Source organism: Amblyomma mixtum, chromosome 2 (assembly GCF_055824585.1).
Source record: "Amblyomma mixtum isolate Tamu chromosome 2, ASM5582458v1, whole genome shotgun sequence".
Classification (NCBI taxonomy): Eukaryota; Metazoa; Arthropoda; class Arachnida; order Ixodida; family Ixodidae; genus Amblyomma; species Amblyomma mixtum.
This window is the reverse complement of record NC_143013.1, coordinates 235438224-235447787: the sequence shown is the minus strand read 5'-3', so window position 1 is coordinate 235447787 and position 9564 is coordinate 235438224. Positions and strand designations below refer to the sequence as shown.

Genomic DNA, 9564 nt, shown 5'->3' with positions numbered 1-9564 from the left:
GAAACAATGCATTTTCTGAAAATAAAACGAAGAAGAACAATTCCGACATCCAGCGCCTCAAGTCTGTTTTTACCGCCTGCACGGCGGAGAGTTCAGCTGACGACGCCAATGAATACCATGGGGATGCAGAACTGAGGATAGAATGCGGATAAAAGCGTTTGCACTGGCCGCGCTAAATATACGGGATCTGAAAGCGCCCCATACACGAATCGCTGTGGTTAGCATACGCGCCGCGTTCCATCTCTACCATCCGTTACCGGCATGGACACAGCCGTCATTCACTCACTACTCAGAGCTCAACTGTGCTAATACATTTGCGTTAAGGCCAGATAAGAATAACAAGAAAGTGGCTGCGTTGGAGCACGAGAATTTAGATAAGGCCAAGCCAGTGTATTAGAGAAAAAACCAAACTTTGTGTAGCACGTGAGACCATAGTTATTTGAAAATCACATACTGAGGCAGCCCCACGGACAACTGCCCGAGTGCGGTCAAAGCCGTTCCGCTGAACTGAACTCGAACAAATTGATAACAGGTCAGCAACATATTTCTCTGAACCACAAACTCTTAGTTTCAATTAATACCTTTTCTGAAACGAAATTTTTCTTAATTTGCGCTAAAGATAACTCAGCGCAGCGGCAAATGCCGCAGTGCAACGTGGGGTGGCGAGAGTCGGATGCAGCGTTAAAACTTGAACACGTTAGACAAGCATAGAGACTGCTCAGCTTTATTGCAGATAACGTATGTACACGGCGAACTCAGCTTAATATATTGCGTACCGAAAACAACATCCGCTAGAAACGCAAGAGGTTCGTGAGGGGTATTGTTGAAACAACACGAAGATACCCGTGCCGTGAGGCACCCGGTGCGTCATGCATGAACACACCCTCAAATTACGCGTGAAGAGAACATTTTTGACACATCGCTGTGTGAATGCACTGTAACCAAATTATTAGACAACGTTAACAAACATATAGTGAGGTCCCTACGCTATGTTGTTCCGCCCGAAGTAGTCACTGGAAATCAGGAGTTTAGATGGTTAGTACTTACTCTCAGGTTCGTTTCGCAGTCCATTGACAACCTTGCTGTTCTCTTTGGGCGCATTCTGAATCGCGGATTTCTTGGCGGTTCCATTGCAGCGGCCACTTTTTTCGGCTTTTCCGTCTCCGTCGTCTTCTGAGTCGCTTGAGTTGATCCACGCCCACTGTTGAAACAGGAGATTAAGCATCAGGCGTTCGTAGATGCCGAGATCTTTGCGGCTCTTCCGAATCGTTTGTAACTTCTCCCTGGCTCCGGCCAAAATGCGCTGCACGTTCATCCCCATATTCAAAAACACAGGATTGCGCTCGCAAAAGTTACACAGCCTTGATCAACAGGTACCAAGATGGAGCGCCTTCAACACTGCAAGTGATACGTTAAAATTTTGTACTTCTCCACGTGGATGGGAAAGGGTAGCTTTGACGAGAGTGAAACACGGCTCCACCGATGGGCTTTACCTTCAGCGCACAAAGGGGAACTTGGTAGTGGCGGCAGAGGGAGATAAGCAAAAAAAGTGTGCGGTTTCCTAGAAACCACTGGAAGCAGATACCAGAGGGATGACCTCATGTTGACCTCAAATGTTGACCTCATTTTTCAAACCACCCCTTATTCCGAGTAGGCTTTTTCTGTTGTTATCCAACAAAGCAGGCTTTTGGGTGTTGGAAAGGAGTGAGGAAGGGGAGGAGATTTTTCTTCCTCGAAAGTGCTGAGTCATTTTGGCGCTTCAGAGACAACCTCGTGAACATTACAATGGTTACGCTGCGGCCATGGCGAAAACTGACGCAGACACGGGTCTTAGGGTCGTTGCCCAGATTTCCGCACTTTTGTTTTTGCTGATTTCCGAAAATGGTAATCCGCTGTTTACATCTTCGCTTCGTGTCCATTTTGCGTAACAAATAAAAAGTGTCGTGCAAGGAAAAAGAATGTGGTAATGAAGAATGGTATGTCGATGCCCAGTAAAAGTGCTATGCGCTAAGTGCCAAAGGCAGTTTTTTCTCAGTAAACTAGACCTAAACAGATGCAGTGGCCTTAACGATCGTCGCAGCATGTATGAATTTCGAGCACCAAATCAGCGCTGTTTTTGAGAAAATCTGCGGCATGTTTTTGCGCGTATGTGTGATTCCACGTACTCGCCTGCAAGTGTGAGACTGGCACGTTGGCCCGTCCGTACGCCGAGCAAGGCGATATTTTTCTTGTATTTCTTGTTTCTTCTTTCAAGTACAGGTATGGTAAAAAGAACACAGGCCTCCGTGCCGTTGGACTCTGACGTCGAGAAGACAGCATGTACGGCCATCGGTATCGAGTATAGACGCTGCGAAGATGCACATCCCACTCCCTGTGTTTTTAATAGGAAAGCTACGACGGTGATGCATCGGCCTTCATCTCGTGCGCTAGCAGCTCTGCTGTATAAGGGAGCTTGAATAACACGGCAGAGTTTCGTGAGACGTACCCGGAGTCTGCTATCCCAGTGTTGCCATACTATAGTGTCGCCAGACTGTGCTAATCTCCCAGTGTGTCCAGATTGTGAACTAAAACCCAGTGTGGCCAGACTATTTATGCCCCTCTCCCTTTTACATTCTACTCCGCCTACCGCTATGCTGTGGAGCCGTACCCGCCCAGCTCGTTGGAGCAGCCCTGCCCGGAGTGGCCGTCGCCGTTTCTCCATTGTTTACTTCGTTTTTAGTGACCGGTGTCTCGCGCAGACGCGTACCACAGACGAAATCTGCCACTGCGTGGCCCCAGCGAGCGTATTAACACGACAGAAACGAGTGATTTTCTTGAAATAACTCTGCCAATAACACTTCGGTTGGGCCTGGATGCAGCATGATAATGGAAGCTTGGCCCGAAGAAGGAGCATTTTGTCGATATCTGCAGTTGAATGAAACTGTAGGCAAGTTCTGTTTCTTTTGTTTTATAAAAATATGAAGTCCCTAACAGCAAACTTCAAGATTACTATTACATGGCAAGAGGTGTATAGACGTCACCACGACGAGGAACATGCCTTCCTACATCAAATAAATACATAGAAAACCAAAGCGCTCGCATTGCATCGTTTGTTAAGACATACACGCATGCTGTCCACATTTTCTACACCCCTTTTCGAGGTCAAAAGTCTCAGGTGCATATCCTCTCGCATCTGCCTGTCCGGACTCTGTTACCGCCATGCACACCTGCTGAGTGGATTTCGCGCAGTAACGATGCAGCAAGAGAAATACATTTATTTTTCGAGGCTGCTTCGCGCTCCGTTTTTCCCTTTTATGGCGGCATTTATTTCGGATGCTTTCCATGGATCTATAACAACTAATATATTTAACCTGAGGCCGACTGGAACCGCTAGAAAATAATGCTGTATAGAATGAAACATTATTTTCCAAATTCGACACAGCATAGCTTACAACAATGAGCAAGGGATTTGTCTGGAATAAACGCGGAAGGCGCTCACGACTCAGCCAGTGAGGTTCCACGATTTCTTCGTTAGTTTCGATATATTTTTCCGTGCGCATTAATAGCACGAATCGACACCGTGCGAGCGATTAGGAAATATTTTGCGATGCTTTCGAGCTTTGCCCGCCATTACCGCACACCATAATTCGCATCAAACGCCACATAACCTCCATTAATTGGTTAGTTAATTTGTACATTTTCAGTGAGAAATATCACCGGGAAGAGGAACCGCGAATTTTTTTCTACTGTCTAATTCGATCCTATGGACAACGAGAGAATGTTCCTTCTTCTAGTCAAGCCTGAAAATCCACAAGAGATGGACAATACAGACAGGCATTTCTAATCTACAAATTTAAAACCTTACGACCAGCAAGGAACAACATATAAAGAGGAATCTCCTAATCACTCACTTTCCGGTACTGGCGTAATTCTTTAAGCAAGTATTGCACATGATCAAAGCATTTCTTAGTACTTCATACCGTGGCTTTATCCTTTCTTTCACCCTACCCTTCCACTACGACCCGACATTTCTCGCTGCAACGACATTTTTTGTCTCTCTCTTTGTTCACGTAACTTCTTGCTGTCATTTCTCACGAATCCTTAGCTTCGAGATTCCTTCCCCGGACCTCTTCCTTTGACGCTTTCTCTGAACTCGCCCCACTCTTTCTCTTTTTCCTATATTTTTTTTGCATGATGTATTTCTTCAGTATTTTGTTTGGTCATGCTGACTCATTCCTTATCTGAGTAATTGATGTCAATGCCGAAAGTCGCACAAAGCCGCCTGTCCCAGCTGGACATGCAGCCTTTCAAGCCGCACCCTATCTGTCCAGGCTACGCGCCTTCGGATTCCTTTCAGCTGAACTGGCTTCTTTCTTTTTCCACTTTTCTAGGTAAACTGGTTATCAACTTTAGCAGGCATCATGCCTGGACAAGATTCTCCCTCCGCATCCTAACAATTGCCTTCCTACTTCTCACCATCCTCCTCCTCAATGGGCTTTCCTCCTCGAATGAAGACCCAATTTAAACTCCGCCAATCATAAAAGTTTTGCACAGTAGCGGGCAAGTCCTCCTGCCGAAACTTTAACAACCACCCTGAGGTTTCCCCTCTCTTGTACAGTTTGCCATTTATGCTTGATGGTATTTTTGCTATGGTAGTCTTCATGGCCCTAGTTTGGGGATATTTTCTCCTAATTCTTAAAGGACTTTTTTTGTCGCAGGTGCGTTTTTTTAAACCCTTAAAGCAGCGCGCAGTTTAAACTCGTGAACCTCTGACTTCAATATTAGTAGAAAACAACATTTATCTATATAGCCTTGTGCCCATACCGTAAATGTGCTGAAGCTCCTGGCGCCCTGTCACAGGTTGACCACGTCACCGCAGTCGGTGTAACCGCATGGAACCATAAATAAATAAAAACATTGCCTAAATTGGGATTAGAAACTGCTGCGTAGTAAACAGATGTGCTTGCCTATTTCCCTCTCCCTATTTTTCAAGAGGAGAAGCGTCAGTCGCTTATTTCATCTCTGCTGCTCTCTGGACTCTGTTGCCGCCATGCACACTCCGAGCGGATTGCGCGGAGCGCCCGTGCTCTTAGGATGCACGGTTCTTTTCGAGTGCGGCTTTAAAATGTTTTTTTTTTCTTTATAACGGTGCAACATCCTTAGGACTGAGTCCGAGCGTTTCTAAAAATGCACCCACGATGAGGAAATATTTTTAACTGTTTAGAGCTCAGCCACGCCATTGCCGAGCGCACCATTTTTGAGCATGTGTGGTTTCACTTCCATTAATTGCTCAGTTCGTTTGTATATTTTGCATCTTTGCAGCCAGAAAGTTCACTGCAGTGTAAGAAGGAGCAGAAAAAGTCGTCTGCAGTCCATTTCACTCGCGGCCATGAAGAAAAACTGTCAAAGTAATCCTTGCTACGCCTAGAATATCTCAGAGCAGGAATGCATGCGTGCCGCCCCCTGTCTCCGCTTCATAATTATTCCTTTCCCTTGCTCCACCTCTGTGGTCAAATATCTCCCAGGCACTTCCTTCGGCAAACATATTCCTGGGCTTCTTCCGTGGCAGAGGTCTCAGTAGTCGCTTCCGAAGACGATCGCGTTCTGTGCGGTTGGCTGCAGTAATATGTGAAAGGTTCCGCCGATGTCGATGCCATTAAGTTAGGGAATAGGAACATAGTTTGGGAAATTTTCAGAGGCGAGCAGGCGTGTGCCAAATTTGGCGGCACGTACCGTCATCTCAGCCCTGAACGCCACTTTCAGGCCGAAGGCAGCTTACAGCGAGGGTCCTGGCAGCGCACGTCCTGCGCACACGCACTGCCAGCTCCAACGATGTGCCGCTGCTTGGTCTTATAATTTTCTTCCGGATGCCGTGATTGCCTGCCTTTGCGTCGCCAGAGTAGATCGTGATTTAAATGCCCTGCGTAGTTGGCGCACTTGAAATCGGCGATGTTGAAAACAACTCAGGAAACCGGGAACGAGATTTTTTTTTTATAGCGAAGCTCTTAAGCGCCCATTCGGTGGTCGAGCGGCGTCGCCGTCTGCAACGTCGAGTGTGCGAGAGCAGCGCCGCTCGCTTACAGATGGCGGCGCGGGCACATGAGCAATGACGGCACAAAATGGAGAAAGCGAACTAGAAATACTGACAAGTAAATATGTGGACAGCAGTTGGGGCTCAAATCAACAATTACCAGTGTAGAAAAAGGCTAAAGAAACAGAGATGGCTCTGAGAAAAAGAAGGATGCTGACGGAATCGGCACTGGAAACATGAGCATATTTGACCAGGTCAGGTACTACGAGAGGGACCCGTTCTGCGGGTTTCATTGAAGGGCTGCACCCAGCAGTTGAAAGGAGAGGGCAAAAAGATTTTAAGCAAGTAAAAGTAACCAAGCGACGGTTATTTGGATTGTGGATAAAAAAAAGACAGGAATGAAATTTCACGAGTCATGGCTAGGCGGCTTGAGCCACCAACCATTCTAAAGGGTTCAGCCTGACCCATGCATCTAGTGTGAGCCTAGGGGATCAGAGACGTTCAGACGAGGCTGCCAAATAATCTACATTCTTTCAGCAAACTTATTTAGGATGCTATTATCCGAAGGATATTAGTGCAGTGCAGACAACGATGATGCAGCAAATACCTAATTTCAATTGTTTTGCAAATAATTAAGAAAAAAGAGCTTTAAAATATTTTCAAAGTGTTTATTTCGCATTGTTAACAATATATTGAAGAAACATGATGAATGCGTATCCAATTAGATATTTGTAAAGGGGCACCAGATTACTTGAAAAAGAAAAGTCACCTATGACCTTCAAAACACCCTTCTAGGTTTGTATGATCCGAGCGCAATTAACAAGTTGCCGCCATATTTACTTGCAAATAATTCAGATGGAAACACCAAAAATTATCTCTGAAACATGTATTTCACTTTTTACACGCCCACACAAAGGAAACACTTCATCGGGACGGTGATAATGAAAGGGATTGGAATAGCATCTTCTGCAAGGCAGGAGGTTTGACATTTTTTTACTCACTTTCGCGAGAGCATTAGGTGAATTTGCGCTACTGTGGCACACTCCGGCTGTCGCCTCGAGAGACTGTGTATATATTTCGCAAGCTATACACGAAATTTTCGGCTTACAGCAGCTGGGAAGGAGCATCAGCAGAAAACTGCAAAAAAGTATGACAGCGTTGCCTGCATTTCGTTCTTCTTACCTTTGTTTGCAAATATTTATACTCTAGTGATGTCAGTTACCCGAATGAAAGGAACCGGGACATTAGATTATGCAAGAGCATATTTATTGAGATGCAAAAAAGCACGCCCACAAATGATACATCACAGTATCAAGGCATCACATCGTTTTGTGAGCTTAATGTACTGCACGTAGACAAGTGCGCTTGGGAAAAGGGGGGTACAATGAAAAAGATTAAGAGCGAGGTTATACATATGAATGTTATACATGAGGTTATACATATGACATGTGTCCGTTGGGACACATGTCATGCAACACTGCTTGAGTGGAAATAGCGGCCATGGGTAGGCCTCCGATGATTGGCGCTGAGATGAAAGTATGGAATTTACTTCTATCTAGGCCCGCTTTCACTGCTCGAGGAACGAAAGATCCGGGTCCGGAACTTGGGCGTCCTCTGGCAAGTCGAAGGAGTCTTCGTAGAGCCAGCTCCACTCCATGGGCTCCTCTTCGGCGGCACAGCGCTGCATCTCTTGCTTTTCATTTTTCGGGAGAGCCTTTGTCAGCGTCAGGGCGAGGGCGTTGGCTCCTGAAGCGCAGGTCCACCTTGAAGATGGGCCGGCCACAGGCTCCTCTCCACCAGTCGGATTTGGCTTTAGTTTCTTGAAGGCCCGGTGTTCATCTACGAATATGAACAGACGAACATTTAGAAACAAGTGACGGTTATGTGCGGAATTGGGCTATGAAACAATGCATTTTCTGAAAATAAAACGAAGAAGAACAATTCCGACATCCAGCGCCTCAGGACTGTTTTTACCGCCTGTACGGCGGAGAGTTCAGCTGACGACGCCAATGAATACCATGGGGATGCAGAACTGAGGATAGAATGCGGATAAAAGCGTTTGCACTGGCCGCGCTAAAAATACGGGATCTGAAAGCGCCCCATACACGAATCGCTGTGGTTAGCATACGCGCCGCGTTCCATCTCTACCATCCGTTACCGGCATGGACACAGCCGTCATTCACTCACTACTCAGAGCTCAACTGTGCTAATACATATGCGTTAAGGCCGGATAAGAATAACAAGAAAGTGGCCGCTTGGGAGCACGAGGATGTAGATAAGGCCAAGCCAGTGTATTAGAAAAAAAACCAAACTTTGTGTAGCACGTGAGACCATAGTTATTTGAAAATCACATACTGAGGCAGCCCCACGGACAACTGCCCGAGTGCGGTCAAAGCCGTTCCGCTGAACTGAACTCGAACAAATTGATAACAGGTCAGCAACATATTTCTCTGAACCACAAACTCTTAGTTTCAATTAATACCTTTTCTGAAACGAAATTTTTCTTAATTTGCGCTAAAGATAACTCAGCGCAGCGGCAAATGCCGCAGTGCAACGTGGGGCGGCGAGAGTCGGATGCAGCGTTAAAACTTGAACACGTTAGACAAGCATGGAGACTGCTCAGCTTTATTGCAGATAACGTATGTACACGGCGAATTCAGCTTAATATATTGCGTACCGAAACAACATCCGCTAGAAACGCAAGAGGTTCGTGAGGGGTATTGTTGAAACAACACGAAGATACCCGTGCCGTGAGGCACCCGGTGCGTCATGCATGAACACACCCTCAAATTACGCGTGAAGAGAACATTTTTGACACATCGCTGTGTGAATGCACTGTAACCAAATTATTAGACAACGTTAACAAACATATAGTGAGGTCCCTACGCTATGTTGTTCCGCCCGAAGTAGTCACTGGAAATCAGGAGTTTAGATGGTTAGTACTTACTTTCAGGTTCGTTTCGCAGTCCATTGACAACCTTGCTGTTCTCTTTGGGCGCATTCTGAATCGCGGATTTCTTGGCGGTTCCATTGCAGCGGCCACTTTTTTCGGCTTTTCCGTCTCCGTCGTCTTCTGAGTCGCTTGAGTTGATCCACGCCCACTGTTGAAACAGGAGATTAAGCATCAGGCGTTTGTAGATGCCGAGATCTTTGCGGCTCTTCCGAATCTTTTGTAACTTCTCCCTGGCTCCGGCCAAAATGCGCTGCACGTTCATCCCCATATTCAAAAACACAGGATTGCGCTCGCAAAAGTTACACAGCCTTGATCAACAGGTACCAAGATGGAGCGCCTTCAACACTGCAAGTGATACGTTAAAATTTTGTACTTCTCCACGTGGATGGGAAAGGGTAGCTTTGACGAGAGTGAAACACGGCTCCACCAATCGGCTTTACCTTCAGCGCACAAAGGGGAACTTGGTAGTGGCGGCAGAGGGAGATAAGCAAAAAAAGGGTGCGGTTTCCTAGAAACCACTGGAAGCAGATACCAGAGGGATGACCTCATGTTGACCTCAAATGTTGACCTCATTTTTCAAACCACCCCTTATTCTGAGTAG

At 46.3% G+C, this 9564-nt stretch overlaps 1 protein-coding gene across 1 annotated transcript; it reads right to left on the bottom strand.

Moving 5' to 3' along the window:
- Window positions 1-7577: 7577 nt before the first annotated feature.
- Window positions 7578-9261, bottom strand: LOC149362997 (uncharacterized). Its single transcript, XM_089568410.1, has 2 exons — window positions 8958-9261; window positions 7578-7849 (listed from the first exon to the last, which is right to left on the bottom strand). Exons 1-2 carry the CDS (start codon window positions 9229-9231, stop codon window positions 7578-7580), a joined length of 546 nt encoding a protein of 181 aa, XP_089424536.1. The 5' UTR covers window positions 9232-9261.
- Window positions 9262-9564: the final 303 nt, after the last annotated feature.